The sequence below is a fragment of the Takifugu rubripes genome, chromosome 20 (assembly GCF_901000725.2).
Source record: "Takifugu rubripes chromosome 20, fTakRub1.2, whole genome shotgun sequence".
Classification (NCBI taxonomy): domain Eukaryota; kingdom Metazoa; phylum Chordata; class Actinopteri; order Tetraodontiformes; family Tetraodontidae; genus Takifugu; species Takifugu rubripes.
This window is the reverse complement of record NC_042304.1, coordinates 13,587,792-13,602,456: the sequence shown is the minus strand read 5'-3', so window position 1 is coordinate 13,602,456 and position 14,665 is coordinate 13,587,792. Positions and strand designations below refer to the sequence as shown.

At 45.3% G+C, this 14,665-nt stretch overlaps 1 protein-coding gene across 1 annotated transcript in view; it reads right to left on the bottom strand.

Annotated features, from left to right (window-relative positions):
• Nucleotides 1-14,665, bottom strand: part of pde4ba (phosphodiesterase 4B, cAMP-specific a) — an 87,220-nt gene that overhangs the window by 71,624 nt on the left and 931 nt on the right. Inside the window, exons 2-4 of the mRNA XM_029827721.1 lie at nt 13,701-13,914; nt 8,933-9,027; nt 2,810-3,048 (exon numbers count right to left, since the gene is read on the bottom strand). Coding sequence (XP_029683581.1) covers nt 2,810-3,048; nt 8,933-8,974 — 281 coding nt within the window. The 5' untranslated portion in view covers nt 8,975-9,027; nt 13,701-13,914. The remainder of the gene's footprint in view (nt 1-2,809; nt 3,049-8,932; nt 9,028-13,700; nt 13,915-14,665) is intronic.

Genomic DNA, 14,665 nt, shown 5'->3' with positions numbered 1-14,665 from the left:
TGGAGCCCCTTGGTGATGGAGCCAGCGGCCGAGAGCAGACCAAAAAATTAATGTTTCACAAGAAGAGGTGTTCAGAAAAATTCACGCGCACAAACGTGCACAAAAGGTCACCAGCTTCAAGGAAGGACCTGTAGCTTTTTGGTTTCCCGGCTTCACAAATCCTAACTATGAAGCCATGCCAGGTCACATAGATGGAATGCAAACAACAGTCAGTCACGCCACGAGCAGGAGGAAAAAAACAATCAACAACCACCTCTGTTTTCATTCACGAGCGCTGAAATAATCCAGGAGGTCTCAGTGTTCTCCTCAGGGTTGCGGTGTACTCGGAAACCGCTGCAAACATGTGGCAGGCAAATGCATGATCGAGGGAATTTTGATGGGGATTAGGTAATAATCAGGCAACAACTCAGTGATTGAAAGCAGGTAGCAGGAGAGCAGATGGACCCTTCAGAGACAGAGATTCAGGTAAAGATAAAGGAAAAAATCTAAAAATAGCATCATGACAAACATCTTCAATGTGAGCTTTTGTTCCTGTGCTCTGAGAAGGGATTGGATTTGGTTGTGAGTCAGCAATGTTTCGGAGATACCGAGGCACCGAGAGATGAAGTTGAAAACATACGGTAGTAATGAGGCATCATAGGATCATAGAGGCCATTCTGTTGGTGGCTAAAACATGAGCCAGTGATGCTCTCACTTTATAACAGAGGACGGAGGCGCACCAACAGCACGATTCCTGCAATACTCCAGAGGACAGATCAAGGAGGACGAGAGCGCCCGCGACTAAGCGCATCGCTTCCATCACGGGTCCTTTCTCTGGGTGTTCCGATGAACGCGTTAAAAGAAAAGATCTAACTCGGTGGTGAAAATGATTCACTGTTGAGCTGAACAGGACAGAGGCAGAGTTGATGTAGTCCTGGACCCTCAGACAGAGGCAGAGAGAGCTGACAGCACCGAAACGCTCAGGTGCAGGTAAAAGCAGAGGGAGAATGTGGATCACATGATGTTTATTCACAAATGACAACAAACTTAAAAATTCCGCCGCTGCGTTTGGTTTATCAGAAAACAGCCCGAGAAAGGTGGACAGAGCGGTTTTAATTTGAAGGTGACCTTGTCGATGTTTCTAGTCTACAAAATGAAAAAGCTGAGGATTTGTCCCCACGAGATGTGAACTCCCTGTTGCATAAATACACCGATGGTATCCTGTTATCAGCAGAGCCGCAGAGACCAAAGTAAGTCAGCGTCAAACAGGAGACGATTGCGCAACATGCGCTGACAGCCAAGATGGTTGGTATGACAGATTCTGTATCTGGGAAAACCCGATGAGACAGCTGACGAGAGGCTTTGGAATAATCTCAATAAGAATTATGAAATAATGAATAATCAAAGTATGCAGCTTTAGGATAGATACATATGGATGATGTAGAGCGTCAAATTAATGTAAAAAAAAAAGTATAAAGAATGAATTTATACCTTTTAATACGGGACTATCTGAGCCAGTATCATTATCCCCAGCCTTGCAGAATTGCACCCAGGACCCACGAGGCGATCTGAGCCAGGAAAACATCGTCTACATCAGCAGAACTTATCATTGCCAGCGGTGGTGCAGTAATTAGCAACGCCCCCCCAACCCAGAGCAAGAAAGTTCCAGGACCTTTGTGTGAGGAGTCTCCGTCTCCTGTGTCTATGTAGGTTTCACCCAGTCCTTTCATTTTAAGCCCTATCTGAAACACGTGCACACGAGGTTAATTGGTTACTTTAACTACCCGAGGCATGAAAGCAACCTATATTTATCCAAACACACATCCTGTCTCCTCCTCCTAGATCCAAACACTACTGAAAGTATTTTAAAGAAGCACAAGTAGAAAATAAGGTCACTGAGAATGGAAGGGGAAACTCTCTTGACAGATATTTACCATGTTGGAAATATAGTGCTCATAACACACGCACGCACATTGCTAGAGGTTTCACAAGGTAACGAGCCTGGAGACCTTCAGTGAGGTTCTGCTGACCCTGATACTTACCAGGAGTGATACCTGAAGGAAATGCAGAGTGATGGCTTGTGAGAGAACATGAGAGACGGCCAGAGGGAAAAGCACAGAAACACGTCTGCTATGACAACAGTGGAACTGACAACTGACTCACATCTCACCTTCTATGAAGACCCTCACTACCCAGCAGAATATGAATAAACACGCTGTTCAGGAAGAAACTGAAGTCCTTAAGACATTAGCAATAATTAAAACGTCTAGTTCTGGGTTTTCATTTTCTTCCTATTATCATCCAGATTAAAAAAAATTATACATCCTAATTTGTTATTGCGTTATCAGGCGGAGGCTGTAGTGTGTTTATTCTGCCATCTAGTGGTGGTAATTATAACCACAACAAATTTAGTGCAGAACCTGCTTTTTCCCTTTTTTGCCACGCTTATAAAATAACCCTCTTGGGTTTTCGCTCTGCATTTTCAGGTTCTCCTTACATCTGCCCAGAGGCTCTGCAAATTACTGTTTATTCAGTTTTTACTTCTATTTCCCCTTACTTTAAGATCTATACTCTGGTTGTATTTGTTCTAAAATTAAGTACACTATATCAAAAATGTAAAATAGTGTTGACAAGAAGTACAAAATATAACACATCCTTTTCCAGTCCATGTCTGTCATATCTGCTATTAAAGATTACCAGGGCGTCATTACAGTTCCAATCCACTAGAGGGCACCAAGACCCTAGACCGAGAACCCCAAACTGGAATCAAACCTAGACATTTCTTGCTTGAAACAAATCAACAAAAATGCATGCTTTTATGCCGACTCACCATTCAGGATCAACTGGTGTTATGTCAATACGGGGAGGGGCTCCAAAGGGCAAGGATGTGGGCCTGGCAATGATCTCATTGTCAGGTGTCCGTGACCTCTCACCCTGACGCCATGACAGTGGGGGTAGCTGCAGGTTGCCTGATAAACGTCGCCTGCCGCGACGCAGGTCCACTCCCAGCGTGCAGGACGGCGATGTGAAAGACTCACTGAGGCAGCAGTCAGCGGACTCTCTGGTGTCCTGAGAAGAGACAGATTTGGGAATGACTCAATCCGAAATGAAACAATAATGTTGTCCATGCCTCTGCAACCGTGTAAATTCTAGGGTTTTAGCTTCCCTTCAGTTTCTTCCTCTAACATGTTCACACTTTCCCTCCACTTCATTTTCTGGTTTAATTTATCTCGTTAGCGTGTGCCATGCGTGGCCAGAGCTGACTGCACCACTTAAATTACAGCGTTTATTATTCTGCACTAATTGATGCGCTAATACCAGGGCCTTGATAAATGCTGACAGTTTCCGTTACCTCGTCAGCTCATCACAGTTTCTAAAGCTTGGTGGAATTCAGAGACATTCTCCAGTGTGAGCAAATTCTTTAGAATTAATCCACAGCATTTTTTGAAATTATGGTCAGCGTGGCTTTTAGTACCTGCCGGCATTTCTTCAAGTGCTTTGCATACACTCAGTTCATCTGTAGCCAGCGCCATGGTAACACACATTATCATATGTGAAAATGTGTTATGTTTCCTGCCTCTCCTGACAATGCTTCCATTTTAAGGAGCCGTAAAGAGCCTCAGTCTTTGAAATGACTACTTGATTTAACATTGGTCATTGCTGGTTGCACCCACCAGCTCTCCTGACACCATCGACAGAGGTTTTTAGTAAGTCCGCTGCCCTTTTGGAGGAAGTTAGTGTTCCATTTCAAAAAAACAAAAACCTAGACCTTGTGAGTTTGCTGCTGGGAGTCTACCTGGGTGCTGACCTTTCTAATACAGGGTTCCAGGTCATAGCGGAGGAAGCGCATGGACAACAACCTCCATTTCTCTGTTCTTTACTGGATGTCAGTGAGATGGTTCCTGACACTTATCTGTAAACACTAAAGTGAAGTTTCCCACACTCTCCTGCATCAATGGGCCATTTGAAGCTTCGGGGATGTTTTGTTTTTTCCTTGGATGTCTTTTTACGGGTTACTGTTCAACCATTCTAGTCTCTGTTCATCATTTACATTCACATCTGAAAGCTCACGCTTTAATAAGCTCTGTAGATAATAGCTGCGTGATGAGCGCGTCGTTCTTATTGTTTTGCTGATGTTCATCCGCCCATGCGCCACGATAATTAAAGTGTCTCGTCAGCCGTATCGAGTCTGCACCGTAATTGTGTTTTTTCTGGGTATGTTTCATTATCCGTGCATCATTTTACACTTGGTGAGCAAAGATTTATGCTGAAGAGATCCGTGTTGGTGATGATCGATCTACACACTAAACATTCCAAATTGCTACAAATAAAGAATGAAATGTCAGTGCTCCTATGAAATATCATTGTTATTCATGACTATTTTTTTTAAAACTCCAAGATGTATTTGCATTCTATCAGTATGATGCACAGCAACAGAAAATAATACTTCACTGTAGAACACGTGAAATTAAAGTCTCTCTGGCATGCTAGTTTTAGCCTCAATAACTCCAGTGTGTCCATGAAGTTCACACTGAAGAAGAATTACTAAGTACAGAAAGAGTGAACTGAGCTTTAAGGTAACTGAGCACCCATTCATACCACAGCACTGAAGCAGATAATAAAGCAGCCTCTTTATTGATTTTTTCCAGACTCAAATTCAATAAAGCATCTAAATTAACCCACACTCATCTTTATCAGCCTGCTTAGGCAGGATCCGGCTTAAATCTTTATTTACAGAACATCAACCACAGCGGGGACGACTAGAAATACAAGACAGCATCTTTCAGTTATGAATTACTCACACTCAAAAATTACTATTGAAACTATATTTGACTGCAAAGCATCCCCATCGGAACATGAGATCAGTAGAGGGAGAGGAAGAAGACGTATCAGATCAGACAGACAAGAGCGAAAACAGCCATGAAGCTCAACCCAGAAAGGCAATCATAGCTCAGATCAGATAAGAGCCTCAGTAACAATCGAGCAGGAACAGAGAGGACGGCTCAGTGCTGTTAGAACCATCCAGTACTTTAATGTTCCTCACACCTGCAGAGCCAATTATCCATCTGGCTGTAGCCTGGCTGAGTTCTGCAGGGTCACAGATGCTTCCTGGAAACACACCGGCCTCCTCTTCTGCAGACGTGCTGCAGTTTCTGAGTTCTCAGGTTTAGATTTGTGCGGCACCGGGTGTGCCACACACCCACCCGAGCAATGCTGCAAAGTAACATATAGAGGTAAGTAGTCGTGTGAAATAGGCTGAACTGTGTACGACATCGTCCCTGAGACACAATGATGCACTTTCCATCACGTTTTCTCAGATTCTAAGATCTAGTTTGACCATGACGGCACCCTCGACTCTGGGAAACATGTAGTCCTTGAATTAGTCCTTCTCTTGTTATGAACACATCTTGTTCAAACACGATGTAGAACTGAAAGTTATTATTGAAGTTAAAAGAGAAAAAAAAGTTGAATTAAATGAAAGTCTGATCCCCATTCTGTGCTTAGACTGCTGCTCTAGCTTATAACATTCCTCCCACAACGAGTGCTCATGATTGTGTGTATGTATGCATACGTATGTATGTTATGCATGTCTGAGTGTGTGTGCACGTGCATGTGTGTGTGTTCAGGTGCTGAGGTCCATTAGCCCATTTACAGCACTGCCTCCCTAATTTCTGCCTTCCTGGGAAAAAAAACACCTGTAGCAGCGACACCGTGACCACCTCATTAGTCCTGTGCACATCCGCGTCTAGGACATGGTAGCACCTGAAGCACGGACACACACACACACACACGCACACACACGCACACACACGCACACACACACACACACACACACACACACACACACACACACACACACACACACACACACACACACACACAAAGCAGGCAGGTCTTTCAACCCCAGCTGCAGAATACATATGATAATGTTTACGGTGTTTCTGATTTACACCTGGACAAATTTAGTTGTTTCCTTTCTTTTTTTAATTGAGGAACAATGGAAAGCAAAATACTTAAGTGTTGCCCTCTCCTAGGTTCACACATCTTCAAAGCATTTGCTTTTCACAGTGCTCTAATTAACAGCAGTATTTCTGCTTGCGGCCGTGACAATTATTCCCAGACATTATTTCCATTCGTTACCCTTGACTACCAACCTCCTCCCTCGACACTGGGGCCATTTTGACACCAAGGCAACAAATCAATAGGGAGGAAATGAAGAGATAATGTTAGAAAACAGCACCTGATTCTCACTAGTTACTGAGGAGGAGGAGGAGGAAGCCTAAAGAGGGGAGCTGAAAGAGCTGCTGGCAAAGAGCAGAACTGACCACGTGAGTGAGAAACTAACAGTAGCCGAGGAGAAAAATGCTGCGGCAGGGCAACAGGAGGGTGGACCTTCAGGGAGGGGGGGGGGGAATTAGAACGTAAGCTGAGGGAGTGGGAGCGCAGTTGCTGAGGGAGACGTGCAGGTGTGCGAGGGTGCTGTGAGCAGCTGAAGGAGACCGATTGGCACCGTATGAAAAGAGACACGTTCAGAGCTGAACACGGCTTCAGCATCACGTGCATCTGCACACGCATCATGTGAACAACACTGATTGCTTCCTTCAGTGCGATCGTGCATGCACAAGCAAACATTCATCACAATTTAGGGTTGTTTTTTTTTATAAAAGGCTAAGACGGGCTTATTTATTCAATTTCAGTAGTCGACCAACAGTAACATACAGGGATAAATCAATAATAATTACTTTTAAAAGCTGATTAAATGTTTTCAGAGGCTGAGAGGGTATTAATAACACAGGTGATTTACTATCTATAACTACTTTCTTTCATTGTCATCTCCAATGGCACGTTAAAGGGGCATATCGGGAAGGGAAATGGTTCGATTTCAGAACCATGCTGACAGACATGGCTGATGAAATGCCAGAGTTCCCATTTCATACCGACACACACGTGTGGATCTCTGCAGAGCACCACTCCCTCCTGAGCAGATTACCAGAGCAAAGAGAGCAAAGGTGTTCCAAACGAAAAAGACAGCGGAGGGAAGAGGAGACGGATGTCAGGACAGACGGAGAAGACCTGCAGAGGGTTCAGAGGAAGCAAAGGAAGCAGATCCGTCACCGGTTCAGCCTGAACCAGCATTCAACAGGCTCGCAATAAACAGCAAAACAAAGGAGAAGCAGCCAAACTGAAGTGATGCAGATGGGATCTGTTTAATCCAGCATCAGAAGAAAGGCTCAAAACTCCCTCAGACACATAAACTGTGAGGAAGATTTGGGTCCACGTTGACCCGCGAGTCTAAAGATGTGCCCAGTTTGGGGGGAGCACAGCAGCTGGTGATGGAGAGCCGTTTCCTTCGACGTCGGGGTTCACATGTTCTCCAGCAGTCTGAGGCCATAACCTGCAATAACCTGGGATGAATACTCTGCAGGGTGTGGGTGAACTTAATTACGGTAACATCTGCCGAGGTGGCATTTTCCTGCCAGCCTAGCACTCACACGTGCAAAAACATGTAAGGTTAGACACTAATGGGGCATTTAGGGACGCTCGCTCACAGCACATCTGCACAGAGGTGATTAGACCAAAGGGACGTGCATGGGTCATTAGGGCTGTGGACCACAGAAAGGTTCTAATCTGTCCACTCTGCAGCAAACCACAGGCCAATAGATCCAAGAGAGAGTAACGGGATCCAATTTCTCTTAAACCGCCGTCGCTACGGAGACACCTGCACACTCGGGAGGAGCCAAAACTCAGATTTAAATAAGATCCTCAGCAATTCTCCCAGAGCCACCCAACACTGACACACACCTCCAGCTGCATCAGCCTTCCTCTCATCTTCAGAACCTGGAGCTCCCACCACAAGAAGAACTTTGTGGGAACACCAGAAGTCATCATTAAAACACGATAACGCCCCATAAAACCAAAATACACAGCAAGTGAAAAAAGTTATTCAGATGAAGTAGACGGTGTTCAAAGATAAGCCGAAAGAGACAGAATGATGAATTCACACCCACACTTTGAGCGGTGGGACTAAAACACCCACAGCCGCCGGAGTGAGCGGTTCGTTCCTGCCTTTGGATTGCAAATAAAAGTCACACTCACCTGACCTCAGCCCGTCTCCCTCAACTCTGCATCAATTACGCTGCAGAGATGAAGTGCAGCGAGTTCACCTCCATCTGTAGCCTTCAGTCACCAATTGTGGCAAATATTCCATTTTAAGTACATATTTCTAATGAATTTCTCGTAATTAAATTAAAACCAAAACATACGTCTGTCTTCCCCAATAATCAGGCTGACAAAGTTTTCCAACGTCACATTTTTAATTAACAAAAGAGGAACACAGTCGAGCTGAACCTTGACAAAATGCCCTCAGCTACATGTGCAGAAGTGATTTTAATTACATAAGCTCACAGATGCACCTGCACAGTCATAATGATTCTGACTGTATTTATCCTCCTTTGTGTAAAAGATGAGAGGAAAACAAGAGAGAGACTTAATTCTCCAGGGAGCCTGTATGAAGGCTAAATAAATATCTTCCCCTTCCACGGCCCCACTGTGATGCAGCTATTAATAAATCTCTGCGAAACATAAAGAACATCTCAAGATGCGTTTTTGACAGTGTGAATAGTGTAAATGAGAGTTTTTCAATAAATCCAGAACTGTACAGAAGGTCACTTTTAGTTAATGAAAAATTCAACGCAACAGACCTGCGATGGCGAGACACATCACTGGCGCGTTACCTGAACGTTTGTGTTATTTTGAGCTAAAGTGCTGAGCTGTCGGCTTTTATCGGGTAAATTTGATCAGATTTTATTTGCAGGTGTACAAAACAATGAAAATCACCAGTGGAGTCTCGCTTTGGTCCGATGCCCGAGCACAATAACAAGGTTTCCCCTCCTGCACCCAGGAAGTGAGTCTTATATCTGGAGAGATGCGGAAACGGAGCGGCACGACTTACATTGTTTGGGGACACGGTGAGAACGCTCCTGCTCTTCCTCATTTTTTTCTTCTTCTCCCACTCTGTCCAATCACGACCAATACACACATCCACCCCTGCAGAGCACAAAAATACAATTAAATCTGCCTCTGAGGCCATTGAAAAAAAAACCATTTAGGGAAATGACACAGAAGACATTGTTTCCTTTTCATTTTGGCTCCAGGCTGATTCTTTCTGTGGTACATAAATATAAATATAAATATGTTGGCTACAACAGTGTTGACAAGACACACAGTTGGCACACACGCACATTATTTCTCTCTGTTCAGCATTTTTTCCTCATTCATGATGCGTGACTCAAAGCGTATCACATTGGTTACATAATAATTGGATCTTTCTTGATCTGTTAGGTTCATTTATTAAAGTTTTTTGGCCCCAAGACTATTTCCAGGAAAAATCAACTTCCCAGAGGCATAGAGCTCCGAGGTGCTATCGGACTATCCTCCAGGTCCTCCAGCTGGGCCCAAAATGGCTGCGCACAATAATCTTTTCTGTTCGGAGCTGATCTGACACCCACGCCGTTTGAATAATTCATGCACTTTTGCCCGAGCGTGGTTCCTAAACCCAGGTGTGGTCCCAGCCACGTGTCAACATCACACATTCTACAACAATAACGCCTACGTCTGAGGGCTGCGTCATTTTCTTTCTCTTTCACCGTAATTATCGCCACACTCTGTATTCTGTTCCATCCATTAGTGTCATTAAAGTTCAATTTGCTTTTCATCTGCCAACTATTTTTTCTATTTCTAGCTGTCAGGGGGGTTTTGTCTACTTGACCTTTCTAACGCTGCCGTCTCAATTCAATATCAAATGGCTTTGAGGCACAAAACTCAGATGTGCTCGTTGGCCCACCCATTTTGTGAGGAGACAGGAGGCAGATTCCCGCCAACCAGAGTCAACAGGGGTAAAGTTGTGAAGAACCAACTTTGGTATATGGGGACCTGGCTCCCCCCAAAGCCGCATCAGTCAGCTGGTGCGGTCCTGTAATCTGCCAGAGTCAGAGAAAGACTCACCCAGGGAACTGAAATTCAAATGAAGCGCGAGGAGACGTTGTCAAGATCATGTCGCGCCAAAACCTAACAAGCGCTTCTGTCACGTCTTATCTGTACCTCTCAGGTTCACACATCACTGAAGATCAGCGTGGCAGCCTGGCGGAGCGCAGATAACAAGTGCCGCCATGCTCCTCTGTCCTTCTGACGGAGCGCTGCAGCGGGACACGGCGAGCACACGGGGGGTCACACAACCTGTGTCTGCTACCTGACTGCTACGGCGTGATAAGGAAAAGATCTGGATCCGACGGTGAGGAGCTGATGTCGAGATTTCGATCTTAATGTTTATCCACGTTTATGTTGCAGTTCCTGGGGTTACGCAATCTCTGCAACGGTCCCTCATCTTGTAATTGTTGCACCACCTTTTGGATCAAAACATTAATCTCTTTATTTCACATGTCAAATGTGCAGCGCGCGCACACACACACACACACAGAACCCCACACACACTAAAGCAGATTAATGATATTCTGAGAATTAAGTGTTCGGAATTTTAAGTACGCTGCACTAATGAAAATTGTGACAGTATATTCCCAGGATAGTCTCACAAAAGCCTTAATACGCGACCTAATCCTCTAAAGATTCCCCATCGTGTCATCATATAATCTGCAGTGTGCTCCACTTTAAAAACTTCTAATAACAAATGAAATTTTATTTTAAATGGTCGATCGATGTTTTTCAAAATGATTATTCCAGCAGCACAGACAAGAAAACAGGGAGAAAGCATTTAAATCGGCAGTACTCGTTAGCTGTTCCTGCCCTTTCGTTTACATTTGTACTGAAAGCATGTTGTCGAATTCAGCATCAGCACTGATGACCACGATGGACTTCTGTTGTGGAAAAGAATATAAACGCACCACTATTCAACTGGGATTTTTGCTGCCATGTTTCTAAAGTAGCCCAGAAAAAAAACAGAATAGTTTTTTTTGTGCGTGTGTGTGGCGGGGTCGATCCCTGACCCTGACCACAGAAGAGACAAAAACAGATGACGGGAGATGAAGCTGCAGAACAGAAGCAGAATCATGCAAATCATGCCGCCAACCTGCAAAGAATTCACTTTAGTCCGGTCAGAATCTGTGACATTGAAAGATGCTTTCTGACAGACATTTGCGAATCGGTTCTTGCGTTCTGCAGCCTGCAGCCCCTAAGGCCTCCCACATGAGAATAGTGTGGAAAAGGCATGTGGAAATAGATCCATCGCTCCCACATATATAGAAGCAGAAATATTTTCTGCACAAGATGTATTAACTATTGCGATGCCAGCGTTACACATTGACGGTGTCGCCCTACTAGCAGGCTTTCATGCTACAGAGCAGCGCAGAACTAAACAAAGCTCATCATGTGAATATGAACGTGGGTGCTGATCATATTTGCTGCCGCAAGAGCGAGCGGCTTTCCATAAAATTCCAGTTTGGTAAATTAAAAATCGGCTTGTTTTTGCTTCAGGATGGAACGCCATCCTCACAAACATGCTCCTGCTGAGCCTAAGACACGGATGCTTCACATCAGAAACGGGAAAATGAATCACGCGGTGGCAGACGGGACGAAGGTGCCACTTCACTTACTGAAGCGGCAAACTCTGATCGATGGGGGTGATGGGACGAGTCAAAGGGCAAAACTGCCTTTTTTACAGCAACATTGGAAGCAAATTTGCAACGTTCCTAGATTGAATTCCAGCGGCGAACCAGTTTCTGTCTTCCACTTTCTGATTCGGTAAAAAGTTGGCCTGTGGTCAGCGCCGCAGTGGTTGGCTGTTATTTTAAGAACACGTCATAAATGGTGGCACGATCCCGAGCACAGTCCGGATGAGTTTCATAATTAAAAGTTTATTTTAAACAGCACCTGACTGTTAAAGGATAGGTCTTGTTTTAATACGTTACACCCAGAACACCTCCATGAGCAGTTTAAATATACAGTAATGAGGTATAGAGAGGGAGAGGAGCCGCTACTCCCCCACAGGAGCCAGTTCAGGTGGTTTGAGCACCTGGTCCAGACGCCTCCCCAAGGAGAAGGAAAACCCAGGACAGGCCAGGACTGGGAGACGCCCCAGAGGTGAAAGAGGCGGGAGAGGAGTGACTGGGTCTGACTGGTGAGGCTGCTACCCTAACCCCCCCTCGACCCCGACCATGATAAGCGGTTGGAAGGCGGACTGGCAGACGGTTGTGATGAACTCTGACCACCGTTAGATCAGCCAATCAGAGGAGAGAAAGCCTCCTGCTCTTTACTGACAAACCGGGACAGAATAATGAAGGATTCCTTTGATCAAACTGGCATCTTGGGGTTAGGATTGTGGATTATTTGTTAATATTTTTAACAGAAATTGGTTTTACCTGAGTTCTCCCTGCACACATCAGGTTTCGTCGACCTCTCGCAATTTTTAATGGCAGAAGGTTTTTGGCCAACCTGATGTTTTTGTGCAAGGCTGCAGGTGGCTTCTTTTAACCGTTCAAAGCAACAGTCGCACAAATGTACCGGCAGAGGTTGGAGCTACCGCTGAACTCACTTGACTTCACGTTAGCTATTTTACCCAGAATCCACTGGTGTAGTTCCAATGTGTCTGTCTGGAGGGGTTGTGACCCTGCAGCATTGTGAGTGATTATTCTATAGATAAAGTAGCTGCCAGTGAGGCCTTTAAGTGACCTGACATGTGTTGTGAGGAGAGCAGCTGGGAAGGGAACCGGCAAACTGACAAACTTCATCAATGATCAATGTTCGCCTTTAATGTCACACGTGGTGGCCAGGAATGTTCATAAACACACCGCGTGTTCACAGCACTTTGTCTTTCACGTCAGTACAGAACTCCCCACACACACACACCCACACACACACACACACACACCAGGGAACAGGCCACTTTTTGACTGACTAATTGGTCACATGACATTTAACGAGCACTTAAAAAGTAACAAGTCTGTACGTGCACGGTCTGTGAACTCCAAAGAGTACTTGCTAAGAGCATCGGGAACTTGTTTCATCCAGCCAGATGATATTTCACCTCTAATCCAAAAAGGCTTCCTTGGTTCTAAAGAAAATGGTGTGGAGTCACAGGATTAAACCCTGGATGACAGAGAATTCACACCAAAACACACACACACACGCACACACACACACACACACACACATACACAACCTGTGTGCCACTCTCAAACTCTGCATGAGCCAACAAGCGCTCACAGATGGAAATGTCCAACATCTTCACCTTGTAAACTTGTGAAAAAAAGAAAGCATAAATGTTTGCTGGCATACCAACATATCCACCTGTTTTTAGTTCCATGGCTGAGGGAAGAGCTGTGGAACCTGCCAAGAACATTTTAAAAAAGGCAAAACAAATATGGCATTGTTGTGTATCACTTCAAAAAGACCTGGACCCATCCTCCGAATGACAAACATTGGCTCGGACAACGGCACATACAAACTGAGCCTTTATTGGGTCTAATTAGAGGTCAGGAACGAGCTCTGCCATCGAAGGCTGCATTCAAACTATTTATAATAACGCTGAAATGGCAAAGTGACAGGAGCTGGCTGAAGATCAGACTGGGACTGGATTGAAGGACTGGAGGAAAAAACAGGCTTAACAAGACAAGAATACCCGGTTTGAATGGAGGGGGGGGGGGGGGTCAAACATCATCGAAAAGCACCGAGAGTGGCGTGTTTTTAGGAGAGAGTGCGGCAGAACTCACCTGGTGGACCGTTGTTATGGAACCTTCAACAACAGCAGCGACCCGTGGGGCGATGCAAAAGACCGTCAGACCGGACCTGCGTTCCAGACGGTGATGGCCGGAGGGTCAGCTGCGGTGGGTCAGCTGGTTCCACTGGGAATTGGACGGTTGCAGGTTGAGCCCGGACCCCAAACAGTCGCCTCCAGAGTCCTATTTTCCCCCCAGAGTGGCTGCCCTGTGAATGCAACGTCTCAGTCACCAGCTATACAATACCAACACATAAATGAAGCGGAGATGACGGGAAGGGGGGGGGCACTAGCTTTAAAAACAAAATCAATACAGAAAGAAAGAAAGCACTGCAGACTCGGAGCTGAGATGAGGTCCATCACTCTCTGTCTGTTTACCAATATTCTTCCTTAATGGCTGAATCACTATTCTGTGGAGGCTATCTGGTCTGTGCACACACACACAGACAGCACTATTCCATGATTACTGGAATGAATATTCAAAGGGCTTAATATGTATGCACAGCACACTGTACATCCAACAACACCACACGCTTTGCACACATAATAGAGGGCTCGCTGACAGCCTGGAAGTGGGTCAAGTAAATTATTCCAGTCCTCTAATCGCATCAGTTAAATACTTTGTAAATGTACGACATTACACGTGTGAATCTCGCTGCTCTCCATGTGCTGAGCATAAGAGCCTCTCCTCTTAGAGCCCTGCTCACGGATCAATGGGTTTCCACACTTACAGAGGGAGACAACCGATCGATGGAGCCCAGTTTTGGATGGAATGACCGGTGACACATGGATATCAGCGAGGGAAGGGATGATTCCGGAGGGTGTGTGTCATCCGAGCTACGCCGTCACTCAAACAGAGCGCTGCTGAGATCAAACTCTCGCGTAGCCTGGACCATCAGCTGCCTTTAGAGCACCCTGCTGGTTCGGGTCCGTCGCTCCCGGGAGTCCCCGCCATGACTC